This window comes from Pipistrellus kuhlii, unplaced genomic scaffold (genome assembly GCF_014108245.1).
Source record: "Pipistrellus kuhlii isolate mPipKuh1 unplaced genomic scaffold, mPipKuh1.p scaffold_m20_p_6, whole genome shotgun sequence".
Classification (NCBI taxonomy): Eukaryota; Metazoa; Chordata; class Mammalia; order Chiroptera; family Vespertilionidae; genus Pipistrellus; species Pipistrellus kuhlii.
This window is the reverse complement of record NW_023425562.1, coordinates 22,295,777-22,319,182: the sequence shown is the minus strand read 5'-3', so window position 1 is coordinate 22,319,182 and position 23,406 is coordinate 22,295,777. Positions and strand designations below refer to the sequence as shown.

The window sequence follows — 23,406 nt, the reverse complement described above, 5'->3', positions numbered from 1 at the left end:
CCAAAAAATTATCCATGGTCCCATTCCCAAATTAAGTCAATATTTTTATTTATACATGTCACCTTTTTGTCCTTGTTTGTATGTACTTTCAGATTTTTCTTCCCAAGATACCATAGATATATTTTCTGTTTTACATTCTCCTATAACATTATACCATACTAGAGGCCTGGTGCACGAAATTCGTGTACAGACAGGGTCCCTAGGCCTGGCTGGTAATCAGGGCTGATCTGTGGGGTGACCAGTGGGGTGGTCAGGGCCCCTGCTCACACCCGCCTTGGCTATCCTGGCATGGCCTGCTCGCCAGTGCCACCCCAGGCCTGCAGGCTGGGGGCAGCTTCTACATTAAGCATTTGCCCCCTGGTGGTCAATATGCATCATAGTGACCAGTTGTTCCATGACTGGTTGTTCTGCTGTTCAGTTGATTTGCATATTAGGGTTTTATTATATGAACTAGAGGCCTGATGCACAGAAATCCGTGCAAGAATAGGCCTTCCTTCCCCTGGCTGCCAGCACCCAGGACCCAGGCTGCTTCGCTCCAGCTACTGCTGCCACCCACCGGGACCTAGGCTGCTTTGCTCCAGCCAGTGCCAGGCATCTGGGACCCAGGCTACTTTGCTTCGGCAGCCACTGCCACTCACCCGAGGCATGCTCTGAGGTGCACCATGGCTGCTCAGAACACACCCCCACTCCTGGTGTGTGTCCGCTGGGGCTAGGGGCAGCATGCAGCCCACTCCCACCCATCTGCACGCACAGCTCCTCCTGAGCCGGTTGTGATGCCTTAAGGTGACCTGGATAATTTGCATATTACCTCTTTATATATATGAATTATTTACACTTTTGTAAATATTTATTTTTTTCTTTATCTCTATACCTCCCTCCCCATAACAGCCTGGCAAGTATCCTTATAACTACTTAATTATTCATTTCATTAAAAAAGAAATCTATCATTTTTTTTGTAGTCACTTATCTCACTTAACAATATATTATGGAAATCATTCTAGGTTAGTCAACACAGATCTGACACATTCTTTTTTTTATTTTTTTATTGTTGTTAATCCTCACCCAAGGTTATTTTTTCCATTGATTTTTTTTTTTTTTTTTTTTTTTTTTTTTTTAGAAAGAGTGGAAGGGAGGAAGAAATAGAGGGGGAGATAAGAAAGAGAGTAATATCGATGGGAAAGAGAGATATGGACCAGCTGCATCCCCCACAAAGCCGGGAATTGAACCTGCAATCCAGGTACCTGTCTTTGACCAGGAATTGAACCTGTGACCCTTCGGTGCTCAAGCTGATGCTATAACCCCTGAGCTGACATTCTTTTTTAATAACTGTTTAATATTCCACCATGCAAACTTGTTACACTTGGTTCAACCATTCTTCTGTTGCTCTATACTCAGCCTACAACCAAGTTTTAACCACTATGAAGCATGCTGTAACAACACACATCCTTAGACATTTGTGCTTTTATTCTGGAGATTTCTAAAAGTGGAAGTTGGTGAGTATATATATTGCATATGCTAACAGGTATTTTCAAAATACTTTACAAAAAATCTTGGAAAATACTCATATATAAAAGAACTTTACTTTGCATTCTCTCCATCTGTAGATGCTATCATTCATTTTAATATTTGACAATTGATGAAGAGGCATAGCTTATTGTTGCTTTAATTTACATTTTCCCAATTATTCATGAAATTGAATGTCCTATCAAATGTTTATTATCCATTAGGATTTCCTCTTCCATTAAGAAACATTGCCCTTTTTTTTTTTTTCCACTGAGCTATCTTTTTCTTATCAATTTTATTTATTCAACAAGCATTCATTAAACACTTACTATGTGACACATGTTGGCATTTTAACATTGACTAGACAAAGTTGTAGCCCTAATGAAGAGCTCTTTATATAATAACTAGAGGCCTGGTGCACCACATTCATGCACTAGCAGGGGAGGGGTCCTCGGTGCAGAGGATCAGGCCTACACCAGCAGTTCGACATCCCTCTTGCAATCCAGGAACCCTTGGGGACATCTAACTGCTGACTTAGGCCTCTGAGAGGTCCTGGATTATGAGAGGGATGTCCGATTGTGAGAGGGATCCCAGCCTGGTCTGCAGGGATTGGGCCTAACCTGGCCGTTGGACATTCCCCCAAGGGATGTAGCAGTGCACCAAGTGGCAGGTGGCCAGGGAGGAGCCAGAAACGGGCCCGGTGCCACGCCACTAGTGCTTATCCCAGCCCACTGCACCTGCTGCCACTGCTTAGTAGTGCTGCCACAGAGTTTGGAGAGGCTCCCGCCACCGCAGCTGCACTCGCCAGCTATTCGTGAAATTGACTGTTAGCCTGGCTTCTGGCTGAGCGGCACTCCCCTGTGGGAGTGCACTGACCACCAGGGGGAAGCTCTTGTATTAAGCGTCTGCCCTTGGTGGTCAGTGTGCATCTTAGCAACTGGTCGACCAGTCGTTCCAGTTGTTCCATTGTAGCAGTTGCTTAGGCTTTTATATGTAGATAATATTAACCCTTTCTTTGTCATCCATGTTGAAAATCAGCTCAGGCCCTAACTGGTTCGGCTCAGTGGCTAGAGCCTTGGCCTGAGAACTGAAAGGTCCCAGGTTCGATTTTGGTCAGGGGCATATATACCTTGGTTGCAGGCACATCCCCATAGGAGGTGTGCAGGAGGCAGCTGATCAATGATTCTCTCTCATTGATATTTCTAACTCTCTATCCCTCTCCCTTCTTCTCTGTAAATATATATATATATATATATATATATATATATATATATATATATATATATTTTTTATTTTTTTTTTAAATCAGCTCAGATGTTTAATTTTACCTCGAGGCTCTCCCATCCACATTTTCTGGTGGACAGTTAATATTTATTGTTTTGTATTTTATGATGTAAAAAGACCTAATACTAAGTGTCTCTAGCCATTAGTTTCTTAGAGTAGAAGGAGCACTTAGTCCAATCTCTTGTGTAGCACCTTGTTGGGACCCCACTCTCATGCCTGACCCTACTTCAAGTACCTGTGACCTTGGGGGGCGTTTTTATGGCCACAAGAACATATTTAGCTGATGAGGGAGGCAGAATGAAAGTGCAGAGTTAATGCCCCTGGGAGCAGCCTTCTACCAGTGATAGACGAGGAGTTGTTGGAAACCCCAGTTCCCTCATCCCTGAGATGAACTAACTCAGAGGTGTGTGTTCTATACTGTCTCCTGAGTTAGGTTAAGCAGTGGTTGCCCACAGTGTAACCTGCTTGTTAACCCATCCTGTAATGGCTTCCTTCCTCTCTGTTTCACTTCCACACTTCCTTTTCAGTGCTTCCTGGGGTCACCTCCCAAATAAATTGCACTCAAATCCTGTCTCAGTTTCTGTTTCTGGGAGACTCCAACTAAGACACTTTGATTTTGAAATGAGGAACTAGCAGCAGGAAGTAGTGTAGGAGTATGTCATCTGCACTCAGAGGTCTAGGTCTAAAGTTTGGTTCTGCTCCTGGGTGGCCATGTGTGTGTGTGTGTGTGTGTGTGTGTTTCAGAGAGGAAGGGAGAGAGAGAGAGATAGAGACATCAATGATAAGAGAGAATCATTGATCAGCTGCCTCCTGCATGCCCCCTATTGGGGATTGAGCTCACAACCCGGGCATATGCCCTTGACCAGAATCAAACCCCGACATCTTCAGTCCATAGACCAATGCTCTATCCACTGAGCAAAACCAGCTAGGGCAGCACCTATGTTCTTTAATCTTTAGTTCCTCCTCTGTAACATGGGCCTACTAACTCACATTGTTATTACATAGAGATAAAATAAATCATGCAAATTTCTAATATTCAGTAAGAGGTGGTATCAAGCATTCATAATAGACTGAGTCCTAGAGAGCACAAGTAGCTCATATAAGGTCATATGAGAACCGCGGACTTGTATGTCCCATCTCAGAATATTCTTCTGTCTTTTCAGGGGCCAAGGATATAGTCATAGGATATTATAGTCCCCCATTTGTTCTGCACTCTGAATACCCTGAGACTTATAATTGGAATCAGATGGTTCTCAGTGCTGTCCAATAGAACTTTCTGTGACTTGAAATGTGGTTAGTGCAATAGGAGATATATATATATATATATATATATATATATATATATATATATATATACACATACACACATATATATATACATATATTTTTTTTTATTTTATTTTTTTACTTTATTTGCTCATAACAAATGTAAATAGTCACGTAGAGCTAGCGACTGCCACATTAGACAACTCAGGTCTAGAGAATGGAAGTTGAACAAGGGTGGGAAGAATCTCTTAGTTCTTCTCTTCTCCCCCTATTCTCTCTTTCCTCCTGTCACCTCTTTCAGCCCCAGATATTCAGCCTCCACTGCATAGCACTCTCTCTTCCGTCCTTGGCTCTGTGGAAGAAAGCATGGGGATTTTGACAACCCTTGTATTTTTACACACTCAGCAAGGTAAAACAAACTCCTTTGTGATTCCTGTGTTGAAACATAAGATGAATATCTGCTATAAATAAAGCTGAATAAAGATTATTTTCTTAATGGCTCCCATTGTTCCCTGTTCCTTTATGGTATTCATGCTGAGATAATTTCCAGCCGCTCAGATCCTCAGTAGTTATAAAACATAACATTACCTCATTTTCATTTCATTAGATTTACAGGTCACAAGACTACTTTGATCCTCACCAAGTTCATCATTAAGGGTTTCCAATAATGGTTCTTCCCCTTTCAGCATGAGCCCCATACAGAATTTCCTACTTCTGTATTCTTTTATTTCCTGCTTCCTACTTCTAACTCTCTGCTAGAAATAGTGGGGATGGAGTTTTCCAAATGCTGGTGTGTATTTCACAGCCATGAAGATGCTCCCTGTATTGCTCTGTAACCCCACAGCAAAAGCAGTAAAAGTAGTCATTTCTCTCCAAACCATCTAATCCTGATGGGTGGCATGGAAAGGTCTGCCTGAGTCACATATTTGATCCATCATCAGCTCTCCCAGGCTATATTCCAAAGGCACCTTTAATTAACTTCACAGGGAACAATAGGATTCAGGGGCTTTGGAGCCTGACATTCATGGGTTTAAATCCTGACTATGTTGTTTAACAGTGAAAAATAAATAGTATCTTCTTTGAATCTCGGTTTCCTCATCTGTGAAATGGAGAAATGGGATATCGATATTTACTTTGTGCAATAGTGGAGGGACCAAGAGGATTTATATGGGAAGCAGGATATTGAAGTCATTAAAAAGCATGGATTCCACCACTAGTATACTCGTACTGCTCTGTGACCTTGGGTGACCTGCCCACCACTCTGAGTCTCACTTTTCTCATCTATAAAGTGAATATATAATAATACCTACCTCTTAGGGTGTTGGGAAATTACATAAAGTCCTCTCACCTTTTAGCGTGCCCCGAGGAGCGCTTCTCATCCCAGTTGTTGAGAAAGTTGACTAGTTTATTTAGAGCAGAATTGTTTTTTAACATTATGAACTCCTCTGAGCATCTGGAGAAGCCTACGACCCTGCTCAGAAAAAAATACTTGTAAATGCATAAAATATGATAAGTAGACTTACAAAGAAAACCAATTATAATGAAATACAGTCATCAAATTATTAAAAAGACAAATGTGTGATGTAGCACTCTGTGTGCTTCTTTGCTAATGGATTAAATAATAAGATCTAGTGGCAAGTCTAAAATTTCCATAATTCCTAAGTAATGATGAGTGCAAACAATAATTTAAGACATCCAATGACTGTAATGTGATATGAAATATCTGTGCTTTCTATGGGAGTCAATGTACCAGGCTCCAGTAATGCTATTGTTTGCTGCCTACGTTCATAATTAAAAGAAAGGCTTCATTTCAGTTAGAGGTCAATGAAAATAAGGAAGTAGATTTTTCCCATCCAAGTTCATGAACCCCAGGTCTATAACATATTTAGCACTCCTTTATCCTCAGCTGTCACAAATTAAGAGGTAACCCAGAAATTCTTTTCACATCCATTACATGGACTTCCATTGGGAAAGTAATTTCAAAACACAGTCTTACAAAAGTGTGTAATGGTTTGACAAATGACTGCTTATTGAGCAGTACATGGAAGGCAGTGGTTTACGTATGTTAACTCAGCACTATTCACAGTGATCCTTGATAGGTCCCATTGCTATTTCTGTTTTCCAAAGGAGGAAAATGGAGCGCAGAACACTTAGGTAACCTACTCAAGGTCACACAGTTTAGTAAATGGTAGAGCCAAGATTTGGACCTAAGTAGTCTGAATCCATAGTCTGTGCTCCTAGCAGTTTTGCTATACCATCTCTCTTCCCAGAATGTGGAGGGAAAGTGAGATCTTAACGAAAACCTTTGGGAAGAATAGGAGTTAACTAAACAGGTGACAGAGAAAGAAAGAGAGAGCGTGATGATGTAGAAAGGAGTCTGGGAGAGTATTTTAAGCAAATGTAATGTCTTAAGGGTATTACTTGGTGTTGAGATAGCTTGGAGAGAGAGGGAATCTATTATACCTACCTGTGATCCCATATTTCAAAATCAATTTTAATTGGATTAAACATTTAGTTATTTTAATATTTGAAAAATCAATCATGATAAAATTAGAAAAGAAAGATAAATATTTATTAAGTTTTCATGGAGGGAGGAAAGTAAAAAATGGATCAGCAAGACTGTGTTCATTCTGGAGGCAATAGGGGAAAATCTGTTTTCTTGCTTTTCTCAACTTCTATAGGCCTCTTGCCTTCCTTGGTTTATGGCCCCATCCGCCAGCGGTGTAGTAACATCTTATAATTTCTGTCTTTCCACTATACCCCCCCCCCAACATGCTTCCAGCATCACCTCTCCTCTGACTCAGACCCTCCTACCTCCCTCTTATGAGGACCCTTGTGATTACATTGGGCTTACCTAGAAAACCCAGGATTCCCACCATCTCAAGGTCCTTAACATAATGACATCTGCAAAGTTCCTGTCACCATGTAAGGTGCTAAATTCACATGTTTCAGAGGACATGATATGGACATCTTTGATTGCAGGGGGGCAAAGAGATAATTATTCTGACTGCCAGAGTTGTACAAGGCTATACTGACATAATGGATATTTACTTATGTCATAGAGGCTGGGCTCCCTGGTGGCTGGGGGGGACTTCAGAGTGACCATTCTGCAGTTCCCTGGGCTACTTCTTTAAACATACAACAGAAATTGCCAAGCAGGGCAGTCCTATTCTGTTCCATTTTGTTGGTAGAATCTTAATTTGAGTTGCTATTAGCTGTTGGGGCTCACAACTAACTTAATATCATCACAACAAAGTCCCTTCCAACCCCACCCCCATTGTCCTGGGACACAAGGACTCACTATTAATCTTCCAATGACACTGATTCCATATACCTGTGAAGAGAGTACTCTGTGAAAAGCCACGAGCCTCTGTGTTCTAGGGTTGGTCTGTTAGCACAAGTATATTTACAGAAAGACAGGCCATGGTGTCATAAAATAAACCAAGAGAATATGAGATATGTGAGTTAATGAGCCCACACGACGAGACAGACTTGATACTAAGAGCTTTAAGCGTGATGTGCACTACCTCATTTCATTTAACTTACTTTATATTGACCTATTACATACTATTCTTATCCCCATTTTACAGATGAAGAAAATGAGGCATGGGGAGGTTAAAAAACAAGCTCAAGCTTTCTCAGCTACAAGTGGAGAGTAGAGTTGTGAACTAGGCCAGTCTGATCAACTGCCTGTGTTCTGATCCACCAAGACTTCATAAGTGGTAAATTCCTTTAGTAGACTTGAGCCAAGCAAGTTGAAGCATCAAAGGTCTGTTTACATGGTGCACTGCATAAATTTCCAGAACAGCATAGGTAGGTGTGGGAATGGGATATGGGGGGTTGGAATTTTGTGAAGCCTCTGAGGTTAAGCTACAGGCCCATTTGTCCACACTCTCAATGCCTCTCTCCTCGCCTCTCTCAGATGGTCCTATTGGCCAAGGACTCCACAAAACAACCTGGGGAAATGGAAAGAAAAAATTCCTGAGAGAAGTCCCTTATCTGCTTCTAGGAGCTCTTGGCAGAAGTGGAAAAAAACCACCTAGCTTCTTTCCCAGGTGCCATAATATATTATGGTAAGGATCTGAAGACCAAGCATATCTGCTCATAGGCATTGGACACATCCTGCACTATTCACAAGAAGGAAAGCTAGACAAGGAAGTGCGCCCCTCTGTCTTTCCTTCAGTATTTACTTGTTTGCAATTACAACTCAAGTGTGACTACCTAATTCCATCTCTCTACTAGACAGTAATTTCCAAGATAGCAGGGATGTACTTGCTCATAATAGTGCCTAGCAAGTAGGTATATGATAAACATTCCATTTGGTGAGTAAATTAGTGAAAGAGTGAACATATGAGCTAGTGTCAAAGAGATCTGACTTCCCCTAGTGTTCAAATTCCAGGGCCACCATTGTTACCTGGCAAAGAGAAAAACTAGACCCCATGGGGTCAAGGCATTTCCTAATTAATAGAATAGTCTCCCTGATTCATATAGTGATAGATGCGCTAAGTCAAGTGTATTTACAACGAATTTCATTTCCAGTGACAAATGTATTCTATAGATTAAGTAAAAAATACATCATTATACATGCTTCACAGTCAACATTTACATTCTGGGAATTTTTTTTAAATATATTTTTATTGATTTTACACAGAGAGGAATTGAGAGGGATAGAGAGTTAGAAATATCGATGAGAGAGAGTCATCGGTCAGCTGCCTCTTGCACACCCCCCACCGGGGATGTGCCCGCAACCAAGGTACATGCCCTTGACCGGAATCGAATCCGGGACCCTTCAGTCCGCAGTCAGACGCTCTATCCACTGAGCCAAACCGGTTTCGGCAAGGGAAATTTATTTTTGGCATTGAATATTCCAAGAAAAAGAAATAATTCAAGAAGAGCCTGTGACTCTATCACCAAATTATTTTGCCTCTTGTCAGTGAAACGAATAGGGTACATAAATAGCATACTTAATTGTAAATCCAAATAAAACATTTTTTCTACTTTCTATCTCTCTGCTCTGTTTCTTGTGATCCAGAGGTTACAGGTTACAAGAATTAGTATCTACATATACTAGTGTAAAAGGCTAATATGCTAAGTGTCTGACCATCTGACCAGTCACTATGACATGCACTGATCACCAGGGGGCAGACACTCAATGCAGGAGCTGCTGTGAGGCGCACTAGCCATTTACAGAAAAATGGCACCACAGACCTGGCACCCACAAAACAACACTCAGCTTCCCATAAGTGGGACACAGGTCCTGCCACCACCTTGGAGCAACACCCCACCAAATCACAGACAATGCTGCCAAGACCTCATAGTGCAAAATGCAGCCCACAGCCCAGCTCAGCCCAGCCCAGGAATGGTGGCTATGGGCATCAGGTAACGATATCACGTAACAACACCCAACTTCCTCTCCCTAGTGACTAGCCTCCTTGCAGTTTCTTTAGCCCAGGAACACAACTAGCCTTATAACCAGGTAGAAACATTTTACTTTAACCAAATGTCTGTGAAGCATTTCCCCATGCCTCATCTCATTTGATCCTCACAGAAATCCTGGAGCAGGTAGGTAGACTTGGTGGAATCCTTTGTCATTAGCTGGAAAACAGAGATTTAGAAAGCTTAGAAACTTGACCCGACTGAAAAGAAGTAAGAAATGGCACGTCTTAAAAATGACTTCAGGTTTTCTTAATGCGCAGAATATAGTCAACCACTGCTACTTTTAAATATTTTACCCTTTGCCAAAACCGGTTTGGCTCAGTGAATAGAGCATTGGTCTGTGGACTGAAAGGTCCCAGGTTTGATTCCGGTCAAGGGCATGTACCTTGGTTGCAGGCACATCCTCAGTAGGGGCTGTGCAGGAGGCAGCTGGTCGATGTTTCTCTCTCATCAACATTTCTAGCTCTCTATCCCTCTCCCTTCCTCTCTATGGAAAGTCAATACAATTTTTTTTAATATAGTTTATTGATTTTTTTACAGAGAGGAAGGGAGAAAGATAGAGAGCTAGAAACGTCGATGAGAGAGAAACATTGACCAGCTGCCTCTTGCACACCCCCTACCGGGGATGTGCCCGCAACCAATGTACATACCTCTGGCAGGAATCGAACCTGGGACCTTTCAGTCCGCAGACCGACGCTCTACTGCTGAGCCAAACCGGTTTCAGCTCAATACAATTTAAAAAATATATATTTTACCCTTTGTTCTCCCTGCGTGATCTACAATAATAATCTGCTTTGTGTTGATATTTACTGCTGTGTTGCTAACAATTACCTAAAAGAGAAGCTGGGGTGCTTCACTGGGTTGGAAAAAAGTTTAGCTAAATCAGAAAGCAGGTCTAATTAACCAAGTTTATTCTATATACAGAAAAGGCTAAGTTGACTCGTGCATAAATGATACATATACAGTTCTTGCTAGTGATGTCATTGCTAATCATGAATTTGGTTGGCACTTCTATTATAAAGGGGGAATAGCAATATTAAAATACTTCTAATTAATTTCTTTTCAAGCAAAATTAAATCAAAGTATTTTAGGGTTTATATGATCTATTTTCACAAAGAAGGAAGACTCCCTGAAAATTAGAATAGCGGGAGCCCTTTCGGGTGGGAAGGCCTGGCTGGGGACGCTGTTACTAAGCAACCCCTAGCGCTTTCAACTGCCCTCAGAGCTGAGGAAATCTGTGTCCCAACACAGCCCTGCCGTAAACCCGCGCGCTTTTGCGACATTGCCGTGCCTGCCGATGCGTGCGCGCCCTCTGCCCCCACTCTCCGCCCCAACCGCCATTGCCTCGTGCCCGCGTCGGTTGGTGGCGCCTTTGTCCTACGGCGGGCAGGTGGGCTGAGGCGGAGGCGGCGGCGGCGGCGGCGGCGGGCCTGAGGCCGAGGAGCATCGAGGAGCCCGCCGTGCTGGTAGCGGTGAGTGCCGGGGAGCGGTGGCCGTCCGCCGAGGCGTGGGACTGACGGGCAGGCGGTTGAGGCGGACCCGGGCCGGATGGGGAGGCTGAGCCTGGAGGGCCTGCCTGCCTGACGCGCCACGGCGGCCGCGGCTCCCGCTGGGTGCGCGCGGGGCTGCGCATGCCCGGTGCGGGGCGCGGCCTCCTCTGGGCGCTCGTGCGGCCCAGGCCCGGCCATTCCGGGAGGCCGGTGGCTGGCGCGGGTCCCGCGGCGCCGCACTGCAGCCGCCTGTCTGCGCGCGAATCGCCGACCATAGCCCGCAGGCCTCTCTGTAGGATAGGGATGCACATCTCGCCCTGCTTCTCTTACGTGGTGAAATCGCTCGCCTGCGGGTCATCAGCGAGAGAGGTGGCGCAGTCGGGATTCGAACCCGGGTGGAGCCTGGCCACCTCACCCGGCCTTCTCCGTGGGGTGCGGCGAACCCAGCGGTGTCCGGGATCCCCGCGGCCCCTTGACAGCATCCTCGAGGCGTCTCCTTGTCCTATGACAGCCCAGTCTAGTTTATAACGCGGACCCCGGGCCCGGAGAACCGGGAAAGAAACGGTGCCGAGGTTACCCCGGAATTAGCGACAGAGCCAGCACCCCAACTTGCTGGCTCTCCTGTCTTGTGACCGATAGCACTTTAGACACCGGGACAACCCGCCGGGGCCTTTTTGTTAGGACGGCGTTCCCCAAATTCCAGGCTCTCGCGTTGCACCTTTACGTCCGGGGACCTTCTATACTGCTATTTGTTTTACCAAATGTTAATTTTTCCCCCTTTAAACTGACTCTCCTTCTCTCCCTACCCCCTTTCTTACATATATTTGTTTAGGGTGGAAACGTATGTCACAACTGTATAATGGAAGTCAGTTATCTTTCTAATGATCAAAAAAATAAAAATAAATACCTATCCATTAAAATAAACAGTGCGTTCTTGTTCTTGCTGAAATTACTCTGCTCTCCACGCTTTGGGAAACGCTGCCCTTAGGAGTATGGGGTGAATTCTGGCCTTTACCCTGAGCACAGAATTTTTCCCCGAGGCATAGCAGATTCTGTGAAATGCCCCCAGGATTTTGGGGGTTGGTAATTAATATCATAAACGTTCTGGTTGTAAAGTGTTTTTATTATTGTCTTAAAAATGATAGGAGGGATGCAGGAACTCTGCGCTCAAGGGCATCCAGTGTGCCTTAGTTTTCTTGTGTTGTGGTGTGGTGGTCACCTGACAGTTCATAAAAAGATGTTTCTGCAGACATTAATGGAGCAGTTTGGGGTTTTGACAGCTCAGGATTTAATGGTTTTTTTTAAATTAATCAGTCTGGATGTGAAAACTAACTTTCAGTGGTGACTTTTTCAAACCAGTAAAGCCCAAACTTGCATTGTGGGTATTGGAGATGACTTGACTGTGTAAGATCAGATTCTTCCTTCATCCTGGTTTCTTTGCCTTTCTTTTAGCTCCAGATATTCTTTGAAACTTCTGACAACAATCTTTTAACCTAAAACATAGAAACAGTGATTCCTGATAGAATGTGCTGGAGAAACCACACTGCAAGGCCCATTGGAAGGAATTTTTCTGGGTGCAGGTTACCCAATGTCCCATGCCTGTCAACACACATTTAAAGGAGGCGTTGACAAATTAACAAGCTAACAGTCTGTTCTATTTGTAATCTGTTCATAACCTCTGTTGTGTGTGAGCAAGCATATTCACTTTAATTTATTAAAAGGTTACTCTGAAAAGTCAGCTCAGGCTACTCAAAAGATTTTTTTCCTCGGGCTGTGTAAAAAAACCCCTCCATATTTCTTGGGATAATTTTGGTATGAGCATAATGTAGAAATTACATAAGGCTAGGGTCATTTTCTTCACATTTCTAAGCAGCAATTCTTAGAGAAGAAATGATAATTTTTTTACATGAGTCAGTTTCAGAACTTCAGCAAATGGAGCCTCATCTACCTGTGCTCAAAAGCTAAGAATAAACATCTTATGGAAAGGCTTTAGAAGGCTGATGAGAAAGTGCCTATGGTTTCATTTTAATTAACCATTGCAAGCATTCCATCTCTGTGGCCTGCAGATGGCAGTACCTTTTTACGGCTTGTTACTACTGTGAGAATTACTAAAATTTAGTTGTGCTTCTAAGAATGGAAAACCTTTGGAGTAAGTATATTTAGTATTTTAATTGCTTCAACAATTTTTGTTTTTGACTTCCAGGAAAAATGAAATGTCTGTTTCTAAACTCATATTACTCTTAATGGTAATAACATATAACGAGCAATGCATATGGTTTATGAAGCAGGTTTACAAATACCAACTCATTTGCTCCTATCAATCATCTTGTGAGATAGGTAACTGGTAGTATGTCTTTTTTGCATATGAGGAAATAATGTCTCAGAGAGGTTAGATTTCTTGCTCAGATCACATATTGAAGATAAAAGATTTCATGATCAAGCAAAATTGGGACATGTTGAGGTAAAGTGGTGTCCTTACTCCAGAACTTCTCAGGGGCTTTTAACATGTTAAACATATGCAATGTAGATGTCCAAGAGAGAAAAATACCATGATGCCTTTCTCTCTATACCCCCAGGAACATCTTGAAGTACCACTATATCCCAAAACTTACTCTTTCTGCTACACTTTATTTTCTCTATATACCTTTGGTTTACTAGTGATTACTGTGTGTCTTTGAGACAAGTGTTTTTAAAATTCAGTTAGGAAAAAAATAAGTTCAATTAGCTTTTTTGTGCCAAAAGATTTGCCTTGTGAATAGAATATATGTTTTGTCTAGACCAGTGTTTCCCAAAGTGTGGTACGCGTACCCCCAGGGGTACGAGAAGAGTTTGGTGGGGATACGCATTGCACCGGATTTGGTGGGGATATGCACTGCACCGTGCTTAGCTGCGCCTAATTCTACGTTCTCATGAGTACGAGGGGTACTCAGCGTTACGAAAATTATAGAAAGGGGACACATATATCAAAAGTTTGGGAAACACTGGTCTAGACTATTCAGTTTATGCAGAGTTAAAGAAAGTCAAGAAATTAGGAGAGGAGTACCAATAGAAAGTTACCTTTGTGTTAGTTTCACTAATGAGAGACTTTAAAAGGATCAGGGTAAGGCCACTGTCTGAAGCAGCAGCACATTAGGGAAATATGAAGTATACTGACAACTAAATATATAATACCAGCATGCCTGCTGCTTTTTAAATGGTGGTTTTATTACCACCAGATAATGAATATTTATAAGGATGGTCATTTTCATCCTATCACTAAAAAAAATAAACGTAATAGTCAACTGGACCAATTACTTTATGATAAGAAAGTAATTCCCCTCAAAGAATTAGAACTTTTTCTGTTCCTAAGACTCTTTTTTCTTTTATTTCATGTTCAAAACAATATTATTGTTGACCAAAGAACAACAGCTTTAGGCAAGGATCAGGGCAACTGAAGTTGCATTGGAGAGCAGAGTGTCACACTAACTTTATAAAATATCTTGAGTGATCTGGTTGTCATCTGGAATGACTGAGTTACGGGAGATTTGATTGATCCTGCAGCAAATGGATGAGCTTTGGAGAACTTTAAATTATAATTAATTTGATTTTGCCCTAACCAGTGTGGCCCATTTGGATGAGGATTATTCCATGCACCAAATGGTCCCCGGTTTGATTCATGGTCAAGGTACATGCCTGGGCTGTGGGCTTGATCCCACTAGTAGGCGTGCAGAGGCAGGCCATTGATGTTTCTCCCTCTCTCGAGATCTATTAAAAATAATGAGAAATTTAGTTTTAAGTGAGTATACTTAATTTTGTAATTGGATCAGAAATTATACAAGAAGTTTATTTTTAAACTGTTTAAAGTTCTTTTTGACATACAATAGAAAAAAATAGGGGGGGGGAATGTGATTTTTGGTCAGTTTTAAAATTAAGGATTATAGATGTGTAACTGAACCTTTTGCAGTCTTTGGGAAACTTACATTAGAACATCATCAGTCACTTGAACAGCTCAATGGAAATACAGATCCTTAGATACAGCTCCCAACCCCTTACTGGTATCTGGAGGTGAGGCTAAGGAATCTGTCTTTCAAAACTCAGTGCTGTGATTTTTTTTTTTTTAATGTACATTAAAGTTTGAGAACCCCTGATTTAGGACTTTAAAAGATTAGTTTTCACTGGTTTGTGGTTGGATTTACATTAATAGATTTGTTTTAAACAAGACCTTAACTATAAAACTGTTTTGGCTTCATAATTTGAACAAGAGGTAATAAGAATAGTTATGATTTCTGTTGGTCTTCAATACTTTTAATTCTTTCCATTTAGTAGGATGCTTTCACCTTCTTGAGAACAAAGAAAGCTGACCTACCAAGAGTTCATGGTCTGCTTATGGATGTAAAATTATATATGTGGTCATTTTTCTCTTTCTGCAGAGAGTCGCATTTAGATACAGCAAAATGCCTCAGAAGTAGATGTTGTAGCCCCTCCCAGCAAAACAATACTGACTGCTCTAATTTGCCCATTATTAGCCAAAGAAGTGTATAACCTGCTAAAGTGGCAAGGTCGGTGTCTAATATTTTTTCTGCCATTTTATAGCTAGGTAATTGAAAAAAGAAGCTTAAATTTTTGGGCTACCTTTTAAATGGTCAAATATAATTGAAGAGAAGTTGCAGGGGGAGACAACTGACCTTAGAATTGGACATTATTGTTACCTTTAGCACTATGGAAACTTTGGAAGGAGCTGTGTGATTAAGCCTTCTGTGTTGTTTGCAGGGATTAAACTTTTACAGATGTAAGCCATTGTCTTGATATTTTTTGTGACAGAGTATGAGTTATTCCTCCTTGAACACAGGAGAGATTTGTGAATGGAGGACCTATGAGTATTGTTATTTGTATATTAAAGTGCACTAAAGGGATAAATAGATAATAGAATAGTGGTTCCCAAATAACTGCCAAGAATCATCTGAGAAACTTGTTAGAATACAGATTTTTAGGCTTCATTGTCAAATTCTAAAAGTTTGAGATGAGGTCTGAGAATCTGGTTTTTAATCATCTTACCAGGTAGTGCTGATACATCTTCATTAAAGAAATATGGAGAATGAAGAGAATCTCTCTATAAATAAAAGACTAATATGCAAAGTGTTCCCTCGGGAGTTTAATGGAGAGACCAGTTTGATCGAAGGCTATAATGTGTGCTGACCACCAGAGGCAGCATAGAATGAAGGAAGGCCCCAGCTGGCAGCTGGAAGGCCCCAATTGGCCCTGATTGCTGGACAGGACTAGGGACTCTACCTGTGCACAAATTTTGTGCACCTGGCCTCGGAGGGGGTTGTCGAGTGAGTATAGAGTGTTTTAGTTTTGCAAGATGAAAAGTACTGGAGATCTGTTGTACAACAGTTTGAATATACTTAACCCTATTGAACTGTATGTTTAAAAACAGTTGTTGGGCGAATGTGGTTCAGTGGTTGTGCATCAGTCCATGAACCAAGAGGTCGCGGTTCGATTCCAGTTCAGTTTTATTCTGGTTCGATTTGATTCCGGTTCTATTCCTGGGAAGGGCCTGTGCATAAAGTTGTGGGCTTGATCCCCACTAGTGGATGTGCAGAGGCAGCCAGTTGATGATTCTCTCTTATCATGGATTTTCTATCTCTCTGAAATCAATAAAACCTATTAATAAAGCAGAGCATTCTCTTATCCCTTGATAGTTATAATATAGCTCATTATGTTATCCCTGATGTTACAATATATCATCAAAGTCATATTCATAAATATAGTTAGAGAAGTCAGTATGGTTTTTCAAGTGGCATTTTTCATTTAGTAGTATCTGGTTTTCAACTAAGCTTTTTAGGGAGTTTTATTTAATTTGTAGTTCCTTATTGAAATTGTATATGTTTCTGGATTAATTCAACTCCAGTAGTGGTACTGTCACTAAGTGCTGTGATTGTGATTCATACTGCACTTGTTCAGAATAGTTTGCATTGGTGTGGAGTATAACAATGGGTTTTAAGGTAAAAAAAAAAATGTATTTTATTATGGCACAATTAAAAAACAGAGCAAAGCAATTCTTGATGCTGTGAATGAAATGTGTATTTATTTATAACATCCAAGGACCATTGTGTGAACTTTGTCTGGCATATTAGTCTAAAATAAAATTGTAGATCAGGCATTGTGTCTTCCTTTGGGAGTTCTTTACCCAAGTCTTTTGTGCCTTAAAACAACTCTGCCATTTCTGTATAACACCATGTTTTCTAAATTATTTTCTGGGATTTTTTTTTTCTTTTATGTAAATCCCTTTAGTTGGTACTGTTTTTCTTACTTAAAAGTCCTTATTTGAAAAGTGTTTTTAACTGTTTTCAGAAGACCACTTGGAAATTATAGATATTCTGGTCAAGGTTAAGCACCTTGTGGTGCTGGTGAATTTGAATGGCATCCACATTGCTGATATAACTAACTTGGTTGAATTAGCAACTAAGCTGAGGTGGAAGGGACACTGTGTCTGACTTTTCGTCTTAAGAGTATGTGGCAGGAGGAGAGAAAAAAAGCACTATTCTCTTTTTTGTGAGAAGAAGGATCATTCTATCCTTGGAACTTCCCACATTGCCACTAACTTCTTGATTAAATTCTCTCCAATGATGGCTCTCCTTCTAATGTTCAGAAAGAAATGTCTCTTCTCGTTTACATTATTATTATTATTATTATTATTATTATTTGTGTGTGTGTGTGTGTGTGTGTGTGTGTGTGTGTGTGTAGCATATATACACAGAAGCCTGGTGCACGAAATTCATGCACTTTTGCGGGGGTTGGGGGGAGTCCCTTAGCCTGGCCTGCACCCTATTGCAGTCCAGGAGCTCTCAGCAATCAGAAATCCTTAGTATTGCCATGGCACTCACCAGATATGAGCCCAGCTCAGGGCTTCTGGCTGAGCGGCACTCCCCCTGTGGGAGTGCACTGACCATCAGGGGGCAGCTCCTGCATTGAGCGTCTGCCCCCAGTGGTCAGTTCACAGCGTAGCGACTGGTCATTTTACTGTTTGGTTGATTTGCATAATAGCCTTTTATTATATAGGATATATTAGTATATATCTGTAAGAATTTAGGGGGAAAATAATCTTATTCAAGAATTAACACAAAAGCTCTCTTTACCAGTTCCAATATTTGCATTTCCAAAGAGAAAACTTGTTGAAATGAACCTCAACCTGCAATGGATGGGTTTTCAAATTGTGTGACAAAAAATTAGGATGGAGCACCTGACCAGCATGGCTCAGTGGTTGAGCATAGACCTAATGAATCAGGAGGTCTTGGTTTGATTCCTGGTCTGGCACATGCCTGGGTTGCAGGCTCAATCCCCAGTAGGATCGATGATTTTCTCTCATTGTTGATGTTTCTCTCCCTCTCCCTTCCTGTCTGAAATCAATAAATATGTGTGTGTGTGTGTGTGTGTGTGTGTATTTTTTTTAATTAGGATGGGCAAGGTATTTTTTCTTGACTCTAAATTTTTACTATTCTGTGATCAGCTCCCTGAAGTTATTTATATTTTTGATTGATTCTCTATTAATCCTTAACTAACAGGTTTTCCAAAAGTTCTGTGTGCACATATGTAAGGATTTTTTACGTGTGGGGATTGGTGGTTGTTGACAGTTTTGCTTTCCTAACTCTCACTGAAAATTTCCAAAACCCTATCAGAACCTGAGTAATCCTCTTGTATGGCAATAAGATTATAAAAAAAAATTGCCGAAACCAGTTTGGCTCAGTGGATAGACCGTCAGCCTGCGGACTGAAAGGTCCTGGGTTCGATTCCGGTCAAGGGCAGCTTGATCGATGCAAGAGGCAGCTGATCGATGGTTTTCTCTCATCGATGTTTCTAACTATCCCTCTCTCTAAAAAATCAATAAAATATATATATTTTAAAAGATAATATAAAAAATTTCCAGGTCTCATTTTATCCGTATCTCACCCAAGATGGAACTTTAAGGAACTCTTAAATAGGGGTGAATAAACAAACACTTGGCACACTATACTAAAATTTTACTGCTAAACTTTAAAAAATAGTCTTCTTTTGGCAGAAGAAACATAAGCTACACCACTCAAGTAGAATTGCTCTGGACTACTCAATGAAAATAGTTATAGGAGGCACATTACAATTAAAATGGTTTAGCCGGGACCGGATTGGCTCAGTGGATAGAGCGTTGGCCTGCGGACTGAAGGGTCCCAGGTTCAATTCCTGTCAGGGGCATGTGCCTTGGTTGCGGGCACAATCCCCAATTGGGGGTGTGCAGGGCAGGGGTTGGGGGGGCACCTGGTCGATGTTTCTCTCTCATCGATGTTTCTGACTCTCCCTCTACCTTCCTTTCTGTAAAAAATCAATAAAATAAAATGGTTTAAAGATATAATCTTGAATTTTAAAATAATATTGCAAATAATTTCCCCAACTTCAAAGTAAAATACTTACCTCCTTCATTCTAACTGGAATCAGTTTTGCCCCAAAGGTATATATGATGCATGACTACTTTTATCTCCCCAGTCTTCTGTGTAGGAACTCACAGAACTAGATATAATTATACAGTGTAAAAATCCTTTTCATAGATGAGGGCAAATTATAACACAGCATTAATAGAAACTTACCAACTAAACTAATACCACATGTTCTATATTCTCACCTAAATGTTAGGTCAAGTCAGAGTTTAGATGAGTATTCTTTATTCACAAGACTATTTAATAATGTTTGGAACACTGCTAGAAAATACAGTACTTATTTAAAAGAGATTTTTACACTAGCACTACCCCCAGTGTCTTCCAGAGATACTTTGAAAACTACTTAAATAATCAAAGACATTACATTTCTCTGAATCACACTCACCCTATATTAGAAAGCAGTACAAAGTAAATGAGTGCCCTAGGTCAGTAGGCCCTTCTAAACCTGAATTGCTATTCTTCACTATATATATAAAAGAATTATGTATTTCCTATAAGGACTATATTAGTGAACCTGTAAATTGTGAAAGTGCCACGTACAGTACCAAAGCATGGTTAGATTTTGCTGGCATGTCCTACATAGAAAATATTCTCTGATTTTTTAAAAATAGAAGGATTATAGCTTGTGTCTGCATAGTTGAAATCATAAGAGGCAATTTAGAATATGCTTCTCTGGCTATTTAGATTTATGTTACCTTCAGTTTTGTTCATAGCCATTTTCTTGTAGGCATAGTGGAAAGAGAATTCTGATTCAAAATGGAATTAAAGATTGTTCTCACTAGAATAGGACTCAGAAGTCAATATAGCAGGATAAAGTCTACACCAGCCCTCTTAAGTTTGTTTGTTGTGCTACTTTATTGTGGTCTTCATGTGATAGGACTCTAGTTGGAATTTCGAAAATACATAATTGCTATTTTTAAGCACTCTGAGTGCTTAATAGCATTTAATGTCATTAAATATAATATCAATTGCTTAATATGAAACAAGGGCAATAAACCTACACTGCAGCAGGAAGCAGTTTTATTTCTCTCTCAATTAAAGCATGAAGTTTTTAATGCATTTATATATATTTGTTATATAAAGTTGTCAGGTTATCTTTTGGGTATATGGTAGGTTGGTACGTTTCTTTAGAAATTTCATGAGTTTTTATTTGTACGTGGTGTTTTACTTCAATTTTTACAAAACTAGTTTGTTTTGTTTTTAGCAACCAGGCTTTAACTGCACAAATTGGCTTTTCTATAAGTTTGTATCATTCTCTCCCCAACCTAGATGTATTATATATGTGAGGTTCCTCTAATGAAAACTTCTTATAAGGAGTGTTTTGTTACCTAATGCTTCTATACCAAATGCCAGTTCTTACTCTCAGGTACTTATCTATGAGGGTCATATATATATATGAACATGTCAGATACTTTGTTTAGAAAAAAATTAATCCGTTTTTTTCCCACATCTCATTCTCGAAGAGTCTGCCCAATGGAATACAGCACAAAGCACACTAAAAGGAGGCCCTACTTCATGGAATATTGGAAGTTTCAAGACAATGGAGTTCAGCTCATACTTCTTTGTAACATAAAATGGGATTATTTACCTTTACTCCTTTTGTTTTGTTTTGTTAACACTCCTTATTTTTCTCCCACCCTTTTCCCCTCAAAAAACAATCTTCCCTTTGGAGGTGGGGGGTGGGAGAGAGTTAGGTTTAGGACTTGCAAAGTGTTAAGACGTGGACATAATCAGCTTTACACAAATTGTGGGTTAGCTAGAAAACTGAGGACATTCCTTACCAAACCATGACAATGTACTGCCATATCTTAATAAAAACTGCCCAAGTGACAGTGTGTCTTCTGAATGGATTTTCTTACACCATCTGGTTGTCATTGTTGTTCTTTTGTTACTACTTTCATTTGAAATATGCTGATGATCTTGTTTTTATTCCGTAGCATTGAACAGATGGGTTGATTATTCTTTTCAGATATTAATAAGGCAGCGGAAAGAAGAAAAATGAATACGGCTCCATCAAGACCCAGCCCCACACGAAGGTAAAGTACCCTGAAGCAGTGAGTTACGTTGGGAGAGTTGGGCTCTGGGGAGTTAAGCCCAACTTCGTACCTCAAGGGTCTTTTCTTCCCCCCAACAAATCAGAAACACTCAAGCAAATAATAAGAACATGAACCATGTGTGAAGGGCCTTCTGCTTTTTTTAAACATGCATCAGGAGATACCGAGGAAGCTTTGTATTTTCGGTGGCAAACCCAGCAAGTTCAGCTTGCAACATGAGTTGCAGGCGATTGGAAGAGGATAAACCTCTGTTTGTCCCCAGCTCACGTGTCAGTGGGAGCCTCCACAGCAGGAGTGCCCCAGGGTCGTTGGTGTGTGCCATGCTGCCTCCGCGGGCAGCAGAGATTCGACACTTCATTCCAAATGGCTGCCAGTCCAGATGTTAAACCAGGTTTACGGAAAGTGCTGCTTGAGAGATTGCTGCTATACCTGTGCTGCAGATCACCCGTGTGCTCACATGCTTGGGTTACCCACCGAGGAGAAATAAAAAAGCATATAAACACGCCTCCTCTCAAAAAGTCTCCCTTTTTCTTAGCCTTCCTGGAAATAAAAGGCATCTTCCCTAAACTAGTCGTTCTTCCAGCATATACAAAAGAGATAGTCCTGGTGTGTACCCTGGAGATAGGCATTAAATTGGCCTCTTCTGGCAAAGAAGAGCCTTATTAATGTTACCATTTACACCAAGATGAGTATATTGTGTCCAAAAGTGTCACTCTGCAAGTGGATGATATCTGGTGTCTCTTCATGGCTCAAGTGGATACTTAGTGTGGATTTTGCCTTTGTCCCTAAGTAAAAATGCCAACTTTCTACTGTAAACTACATATCAAAACTATCAATACATGCCACAGTAAACTATAATATATTTCCTACAATGAATTGAACACTGCTGAGTACAATGAATCCTAGTCTGTACTGGTAGCTCCACAGGTCACCTGGGGATATACCCAACTGAGCATTTACATGTAACATACAGCTATCCTGTTTTGGGACAAAACATCTTGCCTACTTATAGGAGAGAATGGCTGCTGTATGTTTGGTGTATATGCCCCCACTGGATATGAAGGGTGGGTATTTTCTAAGCTACCAGGAATAGATTGCACATGTCTGCTACAGGGTTTAACAGAACCAAGGTTAATGCTGCCAATTTCAGTTGGATTCTTTGAGCACTTTGCCAGGCCAAGGAGTTGAATCTGATACCACAACTACCGCTGTCGGGTGGATACCCTGGTCCCACTGCAGAAGTGTTAATATACATTGGTATTCTATCTGTTCTCTCTAACACTAGAAGAAGTACCTGCAGCTTATAGGTAAATACTTCGTTGATTGATTTTGTGAGTATTCTGAAAAAACATAAATGAATCCTGCAGAACTTCAACAGTTCCATATAATTGCTTCCATTATGCTGCATCTAACCGTGCTTCAGATTTGGGGCAGTTCCATCTGTGTTACATCTCATTGCCCCAATAAACATGAAATACTGATGGCTAAGAAATTGCATCTGTCTAATGGTTAAAACCATGGGACTTCCATTGGAAGCTGTGGTTGCCAAATGGCTTGAAAGAAGTATCTGTTTTCAAGGAGCTCTAATGTGTGTGTTGCTGAAATAGGTAGCTTACAGGAAGGTGTTCCCATGTTTATGATTTCTGGATAATATCTGTGTTTCTGCAGACAAAAAGGGTGGGAGGGAGGCAAACTGTAGCTTCTATTTGTCTATGAATTAAAAATATTTTATGTCATATTAATGATACTTGGTCAAATGCTTTAAACATTATCAGTTGATTGTAGCTTTCAACAAACATTGTCATTGTTGGGGAAATAACCATCTCCACTGTTTAGAATCCTATATAGCCATTGTCAGTACATTAAATTTAAAAAATTAGTTTTATACCAAGCTAAAATATAATTCCGTAATTTCATCTTTATTGG

At 40.7% G+C, this 23,406-nt stretch overlaps 1 protein-coding gene across 3 annotated transcripts in view; it reads left to right on the top strand.

Annotated features, from left to right (window-relative positions):
- The first annotated feature begins 10,796 nt into the window (after positions 1–10,796).
- NCOA5 (nuclear receptor coactivator 5) overlaps positions 10,797–23,406 on the top strand; it is a 30,198-nt gene continuing 17,588 nt past the window's right edge. Inside the window, exons 1-2 of one of the 3 annotated variants that reach the window (XM_036418543.2) lie at positions 10,797–10,961; positions 21,396–21,462. In XM_036418543.2, the coding sequence (XP_036274436.1) occupies positions 21,425–21,462 (38 nt within the window). In that variant the 5' untranslated portion in view covers positions 10,797–10,961; positions 21,396–21,424. The remainder of the gene's footprint in view (positions 10,962–21,395; positions 21,463–23,406) is intronic. The other 2 variants (XM_036418545.2, XM_036418544.2) reach the window with 2 other exon arrangements.